At 35.7% G+C, this 19,130-nt stretch overlaps 2 protein-coding genes, 1 non-coding gene and 1 pseudogene across 4 annotated transcripts; all 4 read left to right on the forward strand.

The window, feature by feature from the left end:
* Nucleotides 1-626: 626 nt before the first annotated feature.
* LOC145579614 (fumarylacetoacetase-like) lies at nt 627-8,551 on the forward strand. Its single transcript, XM_081636847.1, has 14 exons — nt 627-1,031; nt 2,238-2,316; nt 4,747-4,805; nt 4,895-5,019; nt 5,103-5,177; nt 5,528-5,606; nt 5,797-5,896; nt 5,989-6,048; nt 6,162-6,232; nt 6,399-6,461; nt 6,618-6,679; nt 7,084-7,180; nt 7,287-7,412; nt 8,281-8,551. Exons 1-14 carry the CDS (start codon nt 828-830, stop codon nt 8,338-8,340), a joined length of 1,260 nt encoding a protein of 419 aa, XP_081492973.1. The 5' UTR covers nt 627-827; the 3' UTR covers nt 8,341-8,551.
* Nucleotides 8,552-8,946: 395 nt separating this feature from the next.
* Nucleotides 8,947-10,111, forward strand: LOC145579615 (BAG family molecular chaperone regulator 5, mitochondrial pseudogene; annotated as a pseudogene).
* Nucleotides 10,112-10,236: 125 nt separating this feature from the next.
* TRNAV-UAC (transfer RNA valine (anticodon UAC)) lies at nt 10,237-10,309 on the forward strand. Its single transcript has one exon. It is a non-coding gene; the product is annotated as a tRNA-Val (tRNA).
* Nucleotides 10,310-11,219: 910 nt separating this feature from the next.
* On the forward strand, nt 11,220-15,489 carry LOC145579616 (mannan endo-1,4-beta-mannosidase 6-like). Of its 2 annotated transcripts, none has more exons than XM_081636850.1 (7): nt 11,220-11,917; nt 12,616-12,816; nt 13,125-13,247; nt 13,618-13,829; nt 13,919-14,401; nt 14,495-14,965; nt 15,265-15,489. In XM_081636850.1, exons 1-5 carry the CDS (start codon nt 11,516-11,518, stop codon nt 14,331-14,333), a joined length of 1,353 nt encoding a protein of 450 aa, XP_081492976.1. In that variant the 5' UTR covers nt 11,220-11,515; the 3' UTR covers nt 14,334-14,401; nt 14,495-14,965; nt 15,265-15,489. The 2 variants fall into 2 exon arrangements, with proteins under 2 accessions (XP_081492976.1, XP_081492975.1); XM_081636849.1 differs by having other exon boundaries at nt 11,222-11,917; nt 14,479-14,965; nt 15,265-15,488.
* The last annotated feature ends 3,641 nt before the right edge of the window (nt 15,490-19,130 follow it).

The raw sequence follows: 19,130 nt of genomic DNA on the forward strand, positions 1-19,130 counted from the left end.
ATCTTCATATTCTTTGATTGTCAGTATAATGTACTTTTATTTGTGACATAATATTAATTGTTTATTTTGAAATGTTATTTAAATTTTGTCTTTAAATTATGGTGGTTGAATACAAATAATATTCATTATATTATATTATCATGTTCTTTATTAATATTACGGATGTTTTTTAGATATATATATAAAGAACATAATTTTGATTTTTTTTTTTTTTTTTTTTTTACAAAATAGCTATATGTTCTCTATAAAACAACTATATGGTCATAATAAAACAACTATGGGTTTGTTCTGATTGACTGAACTGAGTTAAACTGAATTGAACTGAATATTTTATGAGAGAAGGAAATTAAAAACTGAACTGAAAATTAAAATAAATATATGTTATTTACAAAATAACTATATGTTCTTTACTGAACAACTATATATTAATTTCGTTTTTTTCTTTTAAAAAAAAAACTAGATGCACGAAGAATTATGCATCTGTCTCCGGGAAAAAACATTTCAATGGTGATGCCAGGGATCGTCAAGGACTCAAGGTTAGCGTGATGTGAGGTCAAATTTTGGCAATTGAGTGAATGTAAGTAACGATGGGGGTATCGAGGTCATTTAATACCACAATTTGAGTAATTTGATTGTGGCATTTAGCAATTCAAAATCTACTCGTCAACAATTCCGCCGGTTAAATTTGGTTGCCGTGTAATACTCCTAAAAGTCCTTCTCCTGCTTACAACATTTATTCAGAGTTAGGTACCATTCTTACGACACCTTCTTCACTCTCTCTCCTCCACCAACCTCACTCTCTTTCTCTCCCTACTTCGCCGGAAAAAATGGCGGCGAAATCCTTCATCGACGTCTCACCGGAATCCGACTTCCCTATCCAGAACCTTCCTTACGGTGTTTTCAAGCCCGAACCCGCTTCACCTCCTCGACCCGGTGTTGCCATCGGCGACTTTGTGCTCGACCTCTCTGAAATCTCTTCCGCCGGTTTATTCTCCGGTCCACTTCTCAATGGTTCCGACTGCTTCAATCAGGTCTTCTTTTGTTTTTCAATTCTTCAACGATTGTAATTTTGGTCAAAATTGTCAAAATTTAGTCATGTGTATTTGATGTTGTTGTTGTTGTTGGATTTTGTATGTTGTATGTTTTAATTTGTTTATATTTGTGTGGATTTTTGTGTTAGATTTTATTTTTGTACCGTGAATTTGTTGAAATTATGCTGTGAGCCTGTGATTTTAGATTGTCAAAATTGTAGGTCTTGTATACGACAGGTGTATAGTGATTTGGACACACGGTAATGTAAATGTAGCTTCAGATAATGTAAATGAAGTTGATTTTATGTGATTTGGGGTGATGAAGTGTTATGAGATTATGTTGGGAGTATTGTGACTTTATGATCAAAACTTTAGGTCATTGGATACAACAGGTGTATTGTAATTTGTACATACTAGCATATTTGGTCACTTCAATTTGAGAGTCATCACTTCGCGAAGTTGACTTTATGTGATTTGGGGTGACGGAGCCTAATGTATACTGTATGATACATTCAGAGTACATTTAGATTTACTATTTTGTATGCATGTTTCATGTTTGGGTGTAGTTCTTGAATTTGTGCTGAAAATTTATTTTCTTAGTTTAAGCATTGGGTTAAGGATGATTTACTCGACTTTATCAAGCAATTTATTTATTTAAGTGCAATGTTTTGTGTTGAAATTTTAGTACAGTACATAGTAGTCTCTTATAAAGGCGAATTCTGACCAATAGATGATTAGTTTAAATTTTAATATGCAAAATTTCTATTATCAATGTAATAGACGGCTTCAACACTGAGTTAAAACTTAAAAGTATGATTCTTTTCCATTTATTAGTGGAATTTGATTTGTATGTTCTTTCTTTGGTGGGAAAATGAAAAGAGGTGCTGATTAATAACTTATTAATGGAAATATTGAATCATGTGATATGCAGAACTCGAGCTGCTTGAAAACTGTTTTTCTTCGAGATGCATGAATTTATAGTAATTTGTTTTTAAATAATGATATTTCTGAACTATTAAGAAACCCTGTTGATCATTTGCGCGCTACATCTCAATGATATTCGAAAAATTGAAAATCATGTCTAAATATGACTTGCAAATACCACATCATTTTCTTTCTTCCAATGCTGTCAAACATTTTTGGTTTTAGCTATGTCTTCTATACTAGTGCAAACTGCTTATAATAGCTTCTTTGTTATGAATATAGCCTACACTCAATAAATTTATGGCAATGGGACGACCTGCGTGGAAGGAGGCACGTGCAACCATTCAGAAGCTACTATCAGGTATGCGGGATCTCCTTGTTTCATCTACCTAGTTGCTCAATCAATCAATCAATCAATCAATCAAAGCCTTAATCCCAAAAGTGGGGTCGGCTAACATGAACCAAATTTGATTATTCCGTGTAGTCATCAACATAAATCTTTCTCCTCCATCCCTTACGATCCAAAACTTCATCCTCACGTAAATCCATGCACTTCATATCCTTCCTCACTCCTTCCAACCAAGTCATCTTTGGTCTCCCTCTTCCTCGTTTAATCCCTCCATGGTCCCACTCTTCCACTCTTCGCACCGGTGCACCCTCGGGTCTCCGTCTTACATGTCCAAACCAACGCAGACGATTTTCCCTTAATTTATCTACAATGCCCGCCACACCTACTTTCTTGCGAATAACCTCATTTCTGATTCTATCTCTTAAAGTGTTTCCACACATCCACCTTAACATGCGCATTTCCGTAACCTCCATCTTTTTAATATGCTCTTTCTTAGAAGCCCAACATTCTGTACCATAGAGCAACACTGGTCTTATGGCAGTCCTGTAGAATTTTCCCTTCAACTTTAAGGGAATGCTGCGGTCGCATAACACTCCCGTGGCCGCTCTCCATTTAAGCCACCCTGACTTAATCCTGTGGGTCACGTCTTGATCAATGTCACCATTCTTCTGGATGATCGACCCTAGGTACTTAAAACATTCACTCATGGTCAAATCCTTTCCATCCAAACTCACCACTTCATTGCTTGTCCCCCTCTGAGTGCCAAAACGACATACCAAATATTCAGTCTTACTCCGACTTAGCTTAAACCCTCTAGATTCCAACCTTTGCCTCCATTGCTCCAACTTGACATTAACCCCATCCTTAGTCTCATCCACCAAAACGATATCATCTGCGAACAGCATACACCATGGAACCTCATCTTGAATTGGTCTAGTTAATTCATCTAGAACCGTTGCAAAAAGAAAAGGGCTTAATGCAGACCCTTGATGCAATCCGATTGTAATAGGGAAATCTTTTGTCAACCCTCCGCATGTCCTCACATTTGTTGACACATCCCGATACATATCCTTAACTAGGTCTACATACCTTCGTGGGATACCTTTCTTCAATATTGCCCACCAAAGTATCTCTCTTGGCACCTTGTCATATGCCTTCTCTAAATCAATAAAGACCATATGAAGATCTTTCTTCTTTACCCTATAAAACTCCATCATTTGTCTTATCAAATGGATTGCCTCCATAGTAGATCTCCCAGGCATAAAACCAAATTGGTTATCTGAAATGCTTGTGCATGCCCTCAACCTTTGTTCAATCACCCTTTCCCACAACTTCATAGTATGGCTCATAAGCTTAATTCCTCGATAGTTAGAACAATCTTGAGCGTCTCCTTTGTTTTTATAAACCGGGACCAAGGTGCTCTTCCTCCAATCTTGTGGGATCCTTGTAGCCGTCCATATCTTGTTGAAAAGGTTTGTTAACCAATCAATACCAATCTTACCCAAACACCTCCACACCTCTATCGGTACCCCATCAGGGCCAACCGCCTTCTTAGGTTTCATCTTCCTCAGTGCAATCTCCACCTCTACTCTCCTAATCCTTCGCACATACTCCATGTTGATTTCTTCATCACTCATAGAGGTATCTCCTATCACAACTCCATTACTTCCATTAAATAATTCATCGAAGTACCCCTTCCACCTGTCCTTGATGCCCTCCTCTTGCACTAGGACCATTTGGTTCTTATCTTTGACACACTTCACCATGCCAATATCCTTCCTTGCCTCTTGTCTTCTCTTTGCCATCTTATAAATGATCCTTTCTCCCTCCTTGGAATCAAGCTTTTCATAAACCTCCTGATATGCCTTTTCTTTTGCTTGGCGAACAGCTGCCTTTGCCTTACTCTTAGCCTCCTTATACGCTGCAAAGGTTTCATCACTCCTACATTTTCCTAAGGCTTGATAGCATTCCCTTTTTTGCTTAATTACTGCTTTCACCTCTTCATTCCACCACGAAGTATCTCTCTGTACCGAAGTTCTTCCCCTTACTTCCCCTAAGACCTCTTTGGCCACTCTTAGGAAACAGTTCTTCATTCGTAACCAAGTCTTGTCCGGATCCACCTCTCCATCCCAATCCGCTTCTTCAATTACCTTTTCTGTAAAAACCTTAGCTTTTGCATCCCTTAGGGTCCACCATCTTATCCTTGGTTCTTCTTGTCTAACTTTTTTCTTCGCCTTCTCTTTCAGACGAATAGTCATTACCAATAGCCGGTGTTGGGTGACCACACTCTCCCCTGGGATAACCTTACCTAGTTGCTCGATCCATATTAAATCTAACTTTCTCAATTTAAGGGACATAAGCTTTGTTGGAATTCCAAGATTTCAACCTGCAAGATTAGGCTGGGAAAAATTTGACCTATTGTTTTATTTTTTTTGGCTACAGAAAGTGAGCCAACATTGCGTGACAATGCAAGTTTGAGGCAGAAAGCACTTATTCCTATGGTAAACTACTCCTGTGACATGGCAATTTTAAGCTAGACTATTTTATGTGGTGTATAACAGTTCTAAATATTTATAATTTCCTTGTTTAGAGCAAGGTGGAGATGCTTGTACCTATGACCATTGGAGATTACACTGACTTCTTCTCATCCAAGCATCATGCAAAGAATTGTGGGCTCATATTCCGTGGCCCAGAGAATGCCATTAATTTGAATTGGTATGACATGTGTGATATTCCTAAAGAAATGCTGTTGTTAAGCTGGATATGTTGCTCAATGATATTGATTGAAAATTGGGTAGGTACTATATTCCTATTGCTTATCATGGGCGTGCGTCTTCTGTTGTCATCTCCGGAACTGATATAGTGAGACCAAGGTCTGATTTCTAGTTGTATTTCTGATCATTTTACTTCTCATTTTCTTTTCCAATTGCAGAAGCAATATATTTCACTGCAGCAAAAAATTATTAAATATAATTTGTATGCCCATGAAATTTGATATACAGTTATACTTTGCCCCCAAAAAAATGAAAAGAAATGTGTTACTTATATATTGTTGGTTCATGGTTCATTTATATAATGTTGGTATGCAACATCCCATCAAAAGCTAGCAGCATTTATTGATTGAGCTCTTCTTCTCTTACACACCTCTGGAGGTATCTATATGATATGTCATACAATTTTCTATTTATTAATTTATCAAATTCATCACTGTTTTTCTTATCAGAGGGCAGGGACCTCCAGCTCCTAACTCGCCATCTCCTTACTTTGGGCCCTCACGGAAATTGGATTTTGAGCTAGAAATGGTATAAGCTGTAGCTCTCTTCTTTACTTTATTTATACAAGCATAATATTTTCAGAGTTAAGAGACCATAAACAGTGGAATCAGTTTTACTAAGATACTCCTCTTTTGGTTGTGGAATTGGCCATGTTTTTTGATATATGTACATAGTGCTAATCAATAGTCGGTCTATGTGGGTTCTTGTGATACTGCAGGCTGCAGTAGTTGGTCCAGGAAACGAATTGGGGAAGCCTATTGACGTTAATAATGCTTCTGATCATATCTTTGGGCTTGTTCTGATGAATGACTGGAGTGGTAGATCTATTGCTTAACTTTGTTTTTCAATCTGGATTGCTTCTTTCTGTCAAAAAACATTGTTTAGTCATATACGAAAATGTTTTCCACAGCTAGAGATATTCAAGGTTGGGAATATGTACCTCTTGGACCATTCCTGGGGAAGAGTTTTGGTATGTTTTTTTTTTTTTTTTTTTTTTTTTTTTTTTTCTCTCCATAATATTTAGTTAATTTGACTTTACATATTTGGAGTTTATGAAGTAATGAAACATATTTCTTTGTTTAGGTACAACTATTTCTCCATGGATTGTGACCCTAGATGCTCTGGAACCTTTTGCATGTGGTGTCCCAGAACAGGTACTTGATGTATCTGTATCAAGGAGTGAAAACCTGAGAAAAATTTATATACAAAATTGAAATTTGTCATTTCAACTTATGCGCTTTCTTGTCTTCAAATTGAACTTTTACCAAATATACATGTTGATGATAAGTACACTGATTTGGTACTGCTGTGTAACTGTAGGACCCTCCCCCATTGCCATATTTGGCTGAGAAGACATCAAAAAACTATGATATACAATTGGAGGTATTATGTAGCTCTATTTATAATTTTCAATTCTGACATTGATCCATTCCTGATTCCTAGGTTAGTTCTGCAGTATGGCTGGCCTGCTAAAAATTTGGTATTGAGTTCTAGCTTTATTTATTTATTTTTAAAAGATTGATATTTTTTGGTTGCTAGGTTCAACTTAAACCTGCTGGACAGGAGCCTTGTGTGGTAGCAAAGAGCAATTTTAACCATTTGTAAGTATCTCACATCCATTCTTTCTCCTTTCTTCTGTTTGTGGCTCCCATTTGGTAAGTAGTATATATTTGGTATGATTGTAGACTTGTAGTAGATAAAACTTTTAAAGGTGACACCACTATTTTTAATTTGATACTAATTGGTAAGCTGATAATTACAAATACGGAGGAGGAAAGTGTCTTAAAATTGCAAATTATGCTATTTATCTGTTACTAAGTTTTGCTGTGGATGGTAGGGGGAAATCTACTGCTGTTTTCCTATTTTTCCTGCTACTGTACTAACTGTAGAGTGTAGCCTCATTTTTTTTGCTCTTACTAGTATTTATGATGTTATCCAATACTAATTGTCATTTGATGATTTAACCATTTTGTTTGTGCAACTTATTTTCTCTTTTGGGGTTTAGGTACTGGACGGTGACGCAGCAGCTTGCTCATCATACAATTAATGGTTGCAATCTAAGGCCTGGTGATCTCCTTGGGACTGGTACAATCAGTGGTCCTGTAAGTGTTTGTTATGTCTCTTATACAGCTTTCCGGAAATTGAATTTATTGTTGGTAGTTGTGCTAAATTGTTGGGAGATTTTGATCCTGTTTAATTTGCTGACAGGAACCTGATTCTGTTGGATGTTTGTTGGAGAAAACATGGAATGGACAAAAGCCACTCTCTTTGAATGGAACATCTAGGACATTCCTAGAAGATGGAGATGAGGTCATTATCACTGGTGTTTGCAAGGTTTGTTACCTTCAAAATTCCCATACCTTAGAAATTTTCAAATTTGCTAAATAAAATTGGTATTGTGCTCTTATGGAGGTCATTACATGAATGCATCATTGTACATTCTCTCTGAAAAATGCACGAGCATTAAATTTGAAGTTACTGTTTGAAAGCAACTATAAAATCAAAGCGCAAGACAAAATTCATGAACCTGCAAAACCTTGGCTGAAGTATTGGATGATTTAGAATAATTCCTGAATCAATCATTATTAATTTAGTGCTTGGTCAGAGGCAGTATACTGCTGATATTTTAATTCTGAAAGTGTGTATACATTTATTTGAGATATATTGGAACAGCACAGCTATAGCTATGGTATGTATTGCTTTCCTAACAAGAACTCTGGTATTATGCTCCCCTAGCAAGAAATTTGTATCTTGGACATGTTCAGTTGCTTCCTAGTGTTGATATTTGTTCTTTTCACCTTATTAAAGTAGTTTCAGTTTAGATAAGGGATAAGTTTAGGTAAGGCTGTAAGCTTAGATGAGTTTCATATTAGCACCAATAAATTACTCTATAAAAGAAAATCTAGGTGAAATGAACGAAGCATTAGATATTATATTTTCAACTTGGTTTGGACTTTGAAGCACCGCATTAGATATTATATTTTCAACTTGGTTTGGACTTTGAAGCACCTAATATCTTGTCCGTAACACAATATCCATATCGACCTGCCTATTTTGGGTTATATTTAGGGTCTCAGTCACAAAGGTCCACCCAGTAGTCCAGATGAACCTAAAAGTTCGTGTTAGTGAGTCAGTATATGCTCATAGTGTAGTAACCTTACATGTTCTTGGAGAAATGTTAATCTTGGAGGTTTCTATGCAGGGAAATGGTTACAACGTTGGATTTGGAACATGCTCTGGGAAGATTTTGCCATCTCTCTAACGAATCATGCTGTATTTACTATTTAATACTAGTGACTATATTACAGAAAATAAATGTCCTTTTTGCTCAGAATTTCAGCACTGTGTTTACAACTGATCACCATTCTTTCTATCAGTAATCAGGCTATTAGCATGTCACAATCTGTATGTACTCTTATACATATGTGTATTTGTATTTAGTAATATCAATTGTTCATTTTGCGTGCTTCAAATCCTAATTTGAATTGGCCTATTTGCTTGTCTAGTATTTCCTCAAATCCCTACAGTTATAGTGAGAACTGAGTATGCTTCATATAGTAGCAGGTGGGTTATAAGGCTTAAAGCTCCCTAAAGACCCTGGTAGATAGAATGCGCCTGCCAAGGCTGCGATTAAACTACTACTCGAGGTACCAAATTCTATGCATTCCACAGTCCGTAAGTCCGTAATCATCTAATATCAATCTCGAGTAGACCGTTGTAACGCATATGGGTGATGGTTATATTGATACATGTTTGTAGGACCAAACATTACTCCATTATGACCAGGCACATGTATAAATTATCATCTATAATATACAAGGTCAAAAAGCTTGATTGTTACGTGTTCCATAATTCAGCTTCTTCCTTTTTATCTAGTTTTCTAGTCTTCTACATCATTTTCAGCCCACCTTTTCTGTTATCATCACTCTCTCTCTACTTTTCTCAGCTCACAGTCGGTGGCCATGAACCCCAACAGAAAAGCTCGTTTCTCACCATCTTCAACATCAACTGTCACCTACACCTTCCGAAATGACAACTCTACCCTCCCCAAATCCACTGAAATTCCGATCAAGCCACCCGCCTCGCCTCCCATCCCTATCACCGTTCATTTCCATGATCACTCAGCTGCGGCTTCTAAGATACAGGCAGCCTACCGTTCCTACGTGGTCCGAACCCTGCTGAAGAAGATCAAAGCCGTCGAAGCCGAGGTTGATAGGCTGGAGTGGGTGATCCAATTGCAGGAAACTGTGGATGCAGTTAGGAGCAGTGAAAAGGAGAAGCTGAGGATTAATGAAGCTTTGATGGTTCAGCTGTTGAAGTTAGATTCTGTTCCTGGGTTCAACCAGAGTGTAAGGGAGCTGAGGAAGAATCTCAGCCGTCGAATCGTGGGGTTGCAAGAGGTGATGGATGGGATTTGTGGTGATCACAGAGCAATGGACGGTTGGGATTTGTGGAGGGATTGGGATGAGGGGTTTGGCGGAATTGAGGAGAGGGTTACTAGAGAAAGAGGTGGAGAGGAGTTGGAAAAGTTTTGTGCTCATAACTTGGGGTTCCGATGTTTAGAGAGGTTTTTGCGCGATTATTAAAAAAATACAACAATAATAACCTATTATGTATTCCGTGGTTCCCTTATCCTATCTAGTATCTACTCACTATCAAATTCTTGATGAATCTCATTAGCCTGCAAAATTGAAGACGACAACAATTCAATATGCATCTCCTTTATTGGGAGAAATATTTTGGTCATATTGCTAGTTCCATGAAATCGCGATAACAAAAATTAATGTGGATCCTTGCTAAGAGTCTAGAGCAGCATTTGACAGCAATTTACTGTACTAATTAGTATGAATCTTGCTTATAGTTTTTGAGAAGCTAAGATGAATGGCTAGTATACTGAATGGTATAGTTAAGGATGCTTTTGTATGAATGTTTTAATTCTGAATTTTGATGAACCAAACTTTGTAATGAACTTATATTCTACAATTGTAGCAAAAAAAGTTGCTGTATGAGATGGGTACTTGTAAAAAGTAGAACTTGTATTATTTTGAAGTTCAAGTCAAATATTGTTTACAGATGCCAGAAAATGAGGCAAGTTATCTCCTTTTGTAAATATGTAACACAAGTATAAAATGTCAAACACTAAACTTTATATGACAAGGTTGCTGTGGTGTAGTGGTTATCACGTCAGTCTTACACACTGAAGGTCCCCAGTTCGATCCTGGGCAGCAACATCCTGGTGTAATTTTAATTATTTTTTAAAATTTTGCCACATTTTAATTATTGATCAAGACAAGACATATTAAGACAAATGAAGGATGAATTAAGACAAGAATGAGATTGGTTTGGCCTTTGGGCACCAAGGACATGTTCTCTTCAACTTAATTTCAGTTCAATTCCTAATTTTCTTCTCTCATAAACAATTCATTTCAGCTTCAATCAATTCAGTTCAGCTCAATTTAGTAATCTGAACAGACCCTAAGTAGGTTTCCAAGGGAGTTTTGGGGACCTTGGAAAGCAACTCGATGCCTAATCTTGCATCATGCGAAATGAATTTGAACGCATATAAATATATAATACACAAAATCAAACAATTTTTGAATATTAAGGGGTTTCAAAGAGTCAAGTAATATTACAAAATGTATTTCTGGGTCATTAATAATGTTGATGATATAAAGGCAAAGTGGATGATTAAAACCACCAAATGACCTCCTAAGGTCTCGTGGGATTTATGTAAAGCACCTTGCATTCTTTCCTTTTTGGACAAGGAGTTGAATATGGTCCAAACTAAGGGTTATAATTCACGTTTTTAGGGCAATTTCAGGATTTTTTCAAAATTGAAGTAAATGTTAGGAGTGTCACATGAAGCCTTAAAAGTTGGTTTAAAAGCATAATAAATCTACCAATAACTGTATAAGTCTCTATTTTCTCTCCCGTTTTTCCTCCACATAAAGAATATCACGGAATATATTTTCAATTTTCTGAACTAAAATAAACTGTCATTCATCACCAACACAAACCACCCTTCCTTTCCACAAGTACTTTAATTTGCATCATTCTTGGCTCACATCATGCTTTCTTTTTTTGTGATTTTGCCTTTATTTTTCCCAATGCCCCCCTTTAAGGGCTTTAACCCTATTTTCACCTTAATAAAAGAAAATTTGTCAAGATCTTAATACCATTATGTTGGATTCTAGCAAAAAGAACGGGATGTTATTATCATATTCACAATCTTATTAGTAGAAGATCCCGATTTAATAGGGTCTCCTGTCGAGATACAACTTGAAAAAAAAAACCGAGGAAGTAGTAACATAAAAAATTATTCCTTGCACCAACTCTGACGGTTGCCTACCGACAAAATAAGTGTTTGTTACCCTCACTTCCACTGCACAAAAACCTCTCTTTCACTTTCCCAAATTCCATTCTTTACCCAAAACAAAATGAAGAACAACTCCGAATTCAGAGAGAAATACGCGTACCCAATTCTAGGAATAGCTACAATTGCTATACTTCTCTTCCTCAATTTCAGTAATCAGCTCACTTTCGAATTTCCCACTGTTTTTTGGCAAAAAAACATGGGTTTTGTTGGGGTTAATTCCACCAATTTCATCATACTCAACAGTCATGATCAAATTGATCAAAGGGTGTATGTTAATGGGTGGAATTCTTATTGGTTGATGGAGGCAAGTGTGTGGGACCCATCAAGATCAAAAGTTTCTAGAATGCTTAAGAAAGGTGCTCAAATGGGGTTGAATGTTTGCCGTACTTGGGCTTTCAGTGATGGGCCCGGCCCGAATTCCTTGCAGATTTCTCCTGGGGTCTTCAATGAAAGAGTGCTCAAGGTATCTTCTTTGATTTCTCTCTTCTGTTTTTTTGAATTTTCCTGTTTTATCTGCTTAATTGAGCTGTTTGTACTTTGTAGTAATGTAGCATTTGTTTTTGTGTATAGATAGTCTTAAAGGGTAATGATATAGACGGAATTTGATTCTACACTGTGATAATCAAATTTCAAGACTTAATCAACTAAGCTAGATGGCATCCCGAGTAATGTAGTTTTAGTACTATAGTATGGTAGCTTAAAGTTTGGTGAATTATGTAGAGAAATAAGATATTCACTTGTAGGTTTGGAGACTTTTAGGTTATTTGGTTTGTTACTTAGAATATGGTCAAAAGTTTCTTAAATTATCTTTTGGACCTATAGAGGAAGTTCTGACCATAGTTAATGTTTTCAAATCAAATTGTATGAGTTCGTCTAATCTCTCCCAAGATGTGTTTTTTATGATTGGTGAGCTTATTCTTTAGCAGTTAGGCTCATGCTATCAAGCTATGTGCTGTATCAGAAGTAATGGGGAATGCTACTAAAGGCGTAGCTAATCTAACTATGAGTATATTAGGTTCCATGTCACTGACCTGAAGTAGATTGATTGAATGAACAACTTGAAAATTATACAATGCACTTTAGAGAAAAATATGTGGATTTTCTGCCTAACTCATATTTATCTGATTAATATGCTATGGTGTTGGTTTTTTTATGCAACAGGGGTTGGATTATGTGATAGTGGAAGCGAGGAAGAATGGTGTAAGATTGATTCTTAGTCTAGTAAACAATCTGAATGCATTTGGTGGTAAAGCACAGTATGTGAAATGGGCACAAGAAGCTGGAGTAGTAAATATCTCATCGTCAGCTGATTCCTTCTTTGCAGATTCAACAATTAAGGGCTATTATAAAGCTTACATCAAGGTACTTGACTATATTCTTGTAGGAGAAGAGCCCTTCTATCTTTTATTTGCTGGCGTGAACAATTTTATAGAATTAAAGTTAATCAGATTATTATATGTGTTACTGAACTTGCAATTGCGCTTTGGTGTGCCAATAAATATTGCTGTGAGGGGATTAAGAAACAGGTGTTTACACTTTTTGCACATGGATTATTGCTTTAACATATATTTTAAGCAGAATTATGTTTCCCAATTCCCAGTGACTCATCATCACTTCAGCTATAGCTATCACAACCTATTTATCGTTGGCTTGGTTTCTGAATGCTATAGGTCATCGTAACGAGAAAGAACTCCTTAAGTGGAGTTAGATATTCTGAAGAACCAGCCATATTTGCATGGGAACTTATAAATGAGCCGCGATGTGATTTTGACTCTTGTTCTTCCATTCTTCAGGTAAGCTTCTTATCTTTTGTGTGTGTGTGTGTGTGTGTGTGTGTGTGTTGGGTGGGGGGGGGGGGGGGGGGGGGAGGGGTGGTAATCTAAGAAAGATCAGGCTTTCTCTGTTGGGGTGGCATAGTGTGGCAAGCTATAGCTACATTCAGTGAGAATTGTAACCTGGTCTTCGATCTCATATCTAAGTGAAGCAGTGACTTGCCAAACTGAGCCACTCCTGATTCTGTATTACTTTTTCTTGGTATTTCTGGCCTTTAAACCTTCCGTTTTCATTGAAATGATTGGCACAAAAGATTTATCTTATTCAAGTTATTTGATTTTTCATCATTTACTTATGCATCCTGTTTTTACAATTTACATCCATCAATAGGCTTGGATTACTGAGATGGTAGCATATACCAAGAGTTTGGACCAAAAGCATCTTGTTACCATTGGTCTTGAAGGTTTCTATGGACCCAAACCTGTTGAAAAATCAAAAATAAATCCTGGAGAATGGGCTACCTTGCTTGGAACTGATTTCATACAGAATTCTGCTATTGATGGTATCGACTTTGCTTCAGTTCATGCATACCCTGATAGCTGGTTAGTGAATCAGATCTTTGATGAAATTGACTGCTTGAATCTTCAAAAAAATTTCCCTCTCATTCCTTACTCTACTTGTTAAAATATAGGATGCCACATGCTAATGTTACTGCAAAACTGGATTTCCTTTCACATTGGTTGGATTCTCATATTAGTGACAGTGAGAATATCCTGAAGAAACCTGTTCTGTTTACTGAAGTTGGCTATCCATTACATGTGAAAGGTAAAAATGTTCATTACGGTGATAAGCTGATGAGAACCGTCTATCATAAAATTTTTGAGTCTGCCAAGAAGGGTCAAGCAGGAGCTGGGTCCTTGATATGGCAGTTGTTGGTTGAAGGAATGGAGGAATTTGGAGACAGATTTTCTGTTGTAGCATGGAAGCACCCTTCTACCTATAAGCTGATTGTAGAACAATCGTGCAGGCTAAAGAGTATCATGTGGAAAAGGAAATCTACTGGAGAACTCAATGGAGAAGATCCTTGCTCCGGTCTTGTGCCCTAGTGGACTGGCATGAATCGGAACTTCAACTCCTCATGTACCCATGTAGAATTCTTAACATGCTGACTTGGGTATGTACACCTGAGATTTCACTACGACTAAAAATATGGAACTTTTTCGTATAATACTGATTCTGACACTTGAACAGGTTGGGTATGTAACAGTGTCTATCACCAGTACCCTAGTCTTGGTAACATGAAGCCTGAAACTAAATATGCAGAAGATGCCAGTTTTGATGAATTAACTTAAATTATTGGCTGCATAATCGTCAAGGAGAGAATCAAAGAAGGCAGAAGAACATGTGTGCATCAATGTGAATCATAGGCATGTATTTTTCTTTTTCGTTCCCTTCTTCTGTTTATCTCTTTGAATTGTATATATTATAGTGTGGTTCCAACTTCTAAGCATACCTGTAAATGTTGGAGGCTTGGTTTCTGTGAGAGCTTTTATTGTTCACATATGTTTGTTTTGGGAAAGAGGAGAAGTTTTTGTAATTTATTGATGGTAAATGAACTTTCAATCTGAAGTTATTTAAGAGCAGTGATGGAACTGATTCGCGCTTCCTTTACTCAGAAAAGCAGTGATGTGTTTGAGCTTGAACACGGTTTATGTGAAGCAATGTTTACGATACGAAGGTAATCAGCATCCTTTGTTTTGAATGGGAGTTTATATTTGCTTATTTACATGGATTTACTTAGAGTTATTGGCAAGCAGCAGTCTCTATTTCTGCCTTACTACAGTTTGAATTTTTCGACTGTTAAAATCACCTCAAGCATCTTGTTGGATAGTTCGACACAAAATTTGGATCCAAGTTGGAGATGGAATTTGATAGATTTTCATCTGTTCATATCATAATACTAATCAAGGAAAATTCAGATAAAACTCCTAGCTTTACTTTATACTAATTATAACTAAATTGATTCTGTCTTTGCAGGTTCAACAAGAAAATCTGGTGTTAAACCAGTGCAAAGAACTGCTTTCAAGAAAACACTCAACATTTTGGAGTTTCAATCAAGTTTCATTGTATCCAAAATAGAAAAGTAAGTAATTCATCTCAAATTAAAGACAATTGAACTTGACACACAACATTAAGATGATGAGAAATTAGCTCGAAACAGAACTAAAAAGATGAAAAAGAGGCAAAGTACAAACTGTCCATTTGATTGATCTACATAGCACAGCTGCACCTGCACTTTGACATGCACTTCTTGCAGTCAGATAACTTGGGGTACTTATCGTTGCAATCACACCTCTTTATGCACTTAGCCTTCGACGTTCCTGCCCACAGGCATTTTGCCATACAGCGTAGTGCTGTTGTACACGACGGGCAGTCATATTTCATCCTTCTCAGAATGCAGTCTTTGCAATCAGAGCTGTCATTTGAACATGCTGATGCTGGTAGTATTGCTAACCATGAAATCAAAAGTGCAACTAACACGAAAGATTCGAACTTAAGCTTCGTCTTACCCTCCATTTATTCCTTCACTTGCGACTCTTAGTAGCAAATAATGGAAAACTCTCAACTAACTTCTCTAAAAGATTGCTGTATTAGTTCAGCAAACTTTGTTTCTTTCACTTCAGGAAAGAGCTTATTATAGAGCTTGGATGCTGCAGCTGTAGTGGGCATTTATGCGTTGATGGACTACCATCTGTAACATAGATACAGGAGTTGCTTATTTCTATGCAGATATGGCAGCTATTTGACAGTAATGGGCTTTGCAGATCATAAATTACATGTAAAATTTGATATTTGCCTAGATTATCAAATCAAGTAGGGTAACGCTATATGTAACCTTTAGGGCTAATGATAAGCATTTAATGTCTTTTCTAATTTGGTATTAATTTAGGAATGCTTGACAATTAAAAATCACGTGTAAATCAGGATAATTAATGTTATATTTTCATCCCCTTTTTAGCTCCTTATATGTAGCCTTAAGGGCTATGTTCATTCCAACTAAGTATATGGTAATTAATTACGCATTTGATATTTTAAAATGTGTTGTAATAGCTTGATGTTCGCATAAATTGTGAAACTAACAAGGATTTAAGGCAATCTATAATACAGACAGTATTACATTCATATTTTGATACTGCATTGGTATCCGATAAAGAAGTAAAAGTCCATAATACCCCTTGATATCCGAAACAAAGATATCAAGTATATCAACTTGTATTTCCTCCTCGGAAAGTTATGTGAAAAAACAAAATCATGACTGATATTATAAAGGATTGTACTGTTTGTAATATGCTCTTATCATTATATTAGTGAATGCATGTAATTGTCCAATTATTTCGTCCATTCACTAGTAGTTTTGGAGTTTGAAAGTTAAATGGCTCGTTGTCTTAGACTAAACTATAAAAACAAGTTCTAATTAGTAGTAAACTAAGTAAAATTATGTTGCATATGAGAAAAAATTTGAAAATTAGAAAAGAATAAGTACTACTTTTACTAAACTTTGGAGGGGAAAAAACCGCTACCAAATGTTTTAGGAAATTTTACTTTATTATGTTTAACACAACGATCACGTAAAAGGTTTAATGGTGTGAAAATGTTGGCTAATTGTTAATTAGATCTTCATTCATTACGGTCCAAAATTCTAAAGTCTTAATTGATTAAGACAAAATTGTGCACATCTAAATCACCATATATGATATATCCTATCGTCCACAAAATTTGTTATAGGTTGTTTTGTGCTATGTATTTTTTTAATTGTATAACAAAACACTCTTTTAACTTTAATAATAATTATTTAATCATCAAACAATTTAGATGAAATTTATGTTAGAATTCATTGATTGCAAGATTTAATACCAGGCCAACTCTCAACCTCCAATATATTGGTATGTGTAATCCATTATCAGTTTGCAGCAACAAAGCTTGTGGCTGTGGTAGAGTGTACCACTGCAATTTGTTGCATGAAGTAAATGCATTCTAAAGGGACAGCTTTACTCTCTTAAAGATTAAACCTTGTTCTTTACAATTTTTTTTAAAACAACGTTGTTGCTAACAAACGCTCCATGGTGTTAGATAACTATTTAAAATATTTTTCAAAACTAAAACAAGAATAATGCATGCTAAAATCACGAGTCAATTGTTGACTTAGTGGTGAAACTAATGTGGTTTAAAATCGAACCAAACCACAAACCAAACCAAATTAGAAATGTGGTGCGGTTTTTTTTAGAATATGGTTTGGTGCGGTTTGAGGAATCCCAAAACCGAATTAATATGGTTTGATTTCGATTTTAAGATTTGAAAAACCAAAAACCGAAATCCAAACCGAATTATGGCCCATATCCAAATTATAACCTAGCCCAATACTAAGGGTCTGTTCTGATTGATTGAACTGAACTGAATTGAATATTTTATGAGAGAAGGAAATTAAGAACTGAATTGAATTGAACTTATTGGAGCTGAATTGAATTGAACTGAAAATAATTTGAAGAGAACATATCCTAATTCCTACTCTATATATATAAAGCCAAAAAATAATAAAACTTGTATTGTTTATGTCCTAGAATGTCAATCAATGTAGGCGATGTTGGAGTGAATGACCAATTAGATGGAGCAAAAAGAAATTGAAGAGGATGAAAAATTTCGGTATGGTTCGGTTTTCTTTTGAAAAATTGAATTTAAAACGATGTGGTTTGTTCAGTTTCAATAGTAATATGGTGCGGTGTGGTTTGAAAAATCCCAAAACCGAATTAATGTGGTTTGGTTTCGGTTTGGACTATAAACCACACTGTAAACTAAACTTTCACCCCCTAATTGCTGTAATGAATGTTCATTTTAAATTAGCATTTCTACTTTTAATTATCTTATCCAACGCCTCTAGGGTATTCGTGAGATTTTGCTTTTAAAAATTCGCAAATGATTCCTTTAATGTTTCACTTCATGTGGATGCCTCCATGGCCTGATCTTTCTCTCTTTATCTATATATATTAGGGATTTAGGGGTGTCAATTCAATTTGGGTCATCAGCTATTTCGATCCAGGTTAACCTTTTGTACTTTCACGCTCAAAAGTTATTTTTATTTGAAAATTGTTAAATTTGTGAATATATCAAACCTTACACTTGTCTCTATACTTATTTTGTACCTTTGTCGATTGATCTTCTAATATCAAACTTCAATCAAACTTATAAGGTTTACAACTTTTGTGTTTTTAATCGTATATTCCAAGTCTAAAATTCAAATTAGGGGTGGTTCTAAGTATATATATAAGGTGAGAAACCGCACAAGGTTTATAAGTGTAAGAGGCCTAGATATTTCATAATACAAGAATTAGGAGTATTTTTTTTTACTGTATAAAGAGAGAAAACTTGTTGATCAATATTGTATAAAGAAGTCTTCAATTTTATCAAAAGTTTGATAAAGTATATTTATTTGTGAATAAATCCATTTATTTCCATGGATTAAGGTCCCAATATTACAAAGGTGCACAGAAGTATTATCTTGGCACTATTTGTAAAATTTTAGCACCACGTGTAATTAAAATAATGTCAAATTAACTACTCCTAGTACTTTAGTTGTATTGTTGGGCCATGTTGGCTTAGAAAGAGTCATTTTCTCATTTATTGATAGTTTAATACACATATTTTAGATGTTTAGAGCCTGTTCATATTTACTGAATTAAACTGATTAGAGTTAAACTGAATTAAATTGAATTGAATTGAGTTAAAATGAATATTTTATGAGATAAGATAATTAAGAGTTGAACTGAACTGAACTGAATTAATTAGAGGTGAATTGAACTGAACTAAAATTAAGCTGAAGTGAACAGACCGTAAATCTCATTCATCTA

The sequence above is a fragment of the Chenopodium album genome, chromosome 14 (assembly GCF_948465745.1).
Source record: "Chenopodium album chromosome 14, dcCheAlbu1.1, whole genome shotgun sequence".
NCBI classification, from domain to species: Eukaryota; Viridiplantae; Streptophyta; class Magnoliopsida; order Caryophyllales; family Amaranthaceae; genus Chenopodium; species Chenopodium album.

Coding starts and splice junctions, on each gene's coding strand:
- LOC145579616 (XM_081636850.1), top strand. CDS start 11,516: ATGAAGAACAACTCCGAATTCAGAGAGAAATACGCGTACCCAATTCTA. Junction 11,918..12,615: donor TCAATGAAAGAGTGCTCAAG/GTATCTTCTTTG, acceptor TTTATGCAACAG/GGGTTGGATTATGTGATAGT. Junction 13,248..13,617: donor CTTGTTCTTCCATTCTTCAG/GTAAGCTTCTTA, acceptor ATCCATCAATAG/GCTTGGATTACTGAGATGGT.
- LOC145579614 (XM_081636847.1), top strand. CDS start 828: ATGGCGGCGAAATCCTTCATCGACGTCTCACCGGAATCCGACTTCCCT. Junction 6,233..6,398: donor CATGTGGTGTCCCAGAACAG/GTACTTGATGTA, acceptor GTGTAACTGTAG/GACCCTCCCCCATTGCCATA. Junction 7,413..8,280: donor TTATCACTGGTGTTTGCAAG/GTTTGTTACCTT, acceptor GTTTCTATGCAG/GGAAATGGTTACAACGTTGG.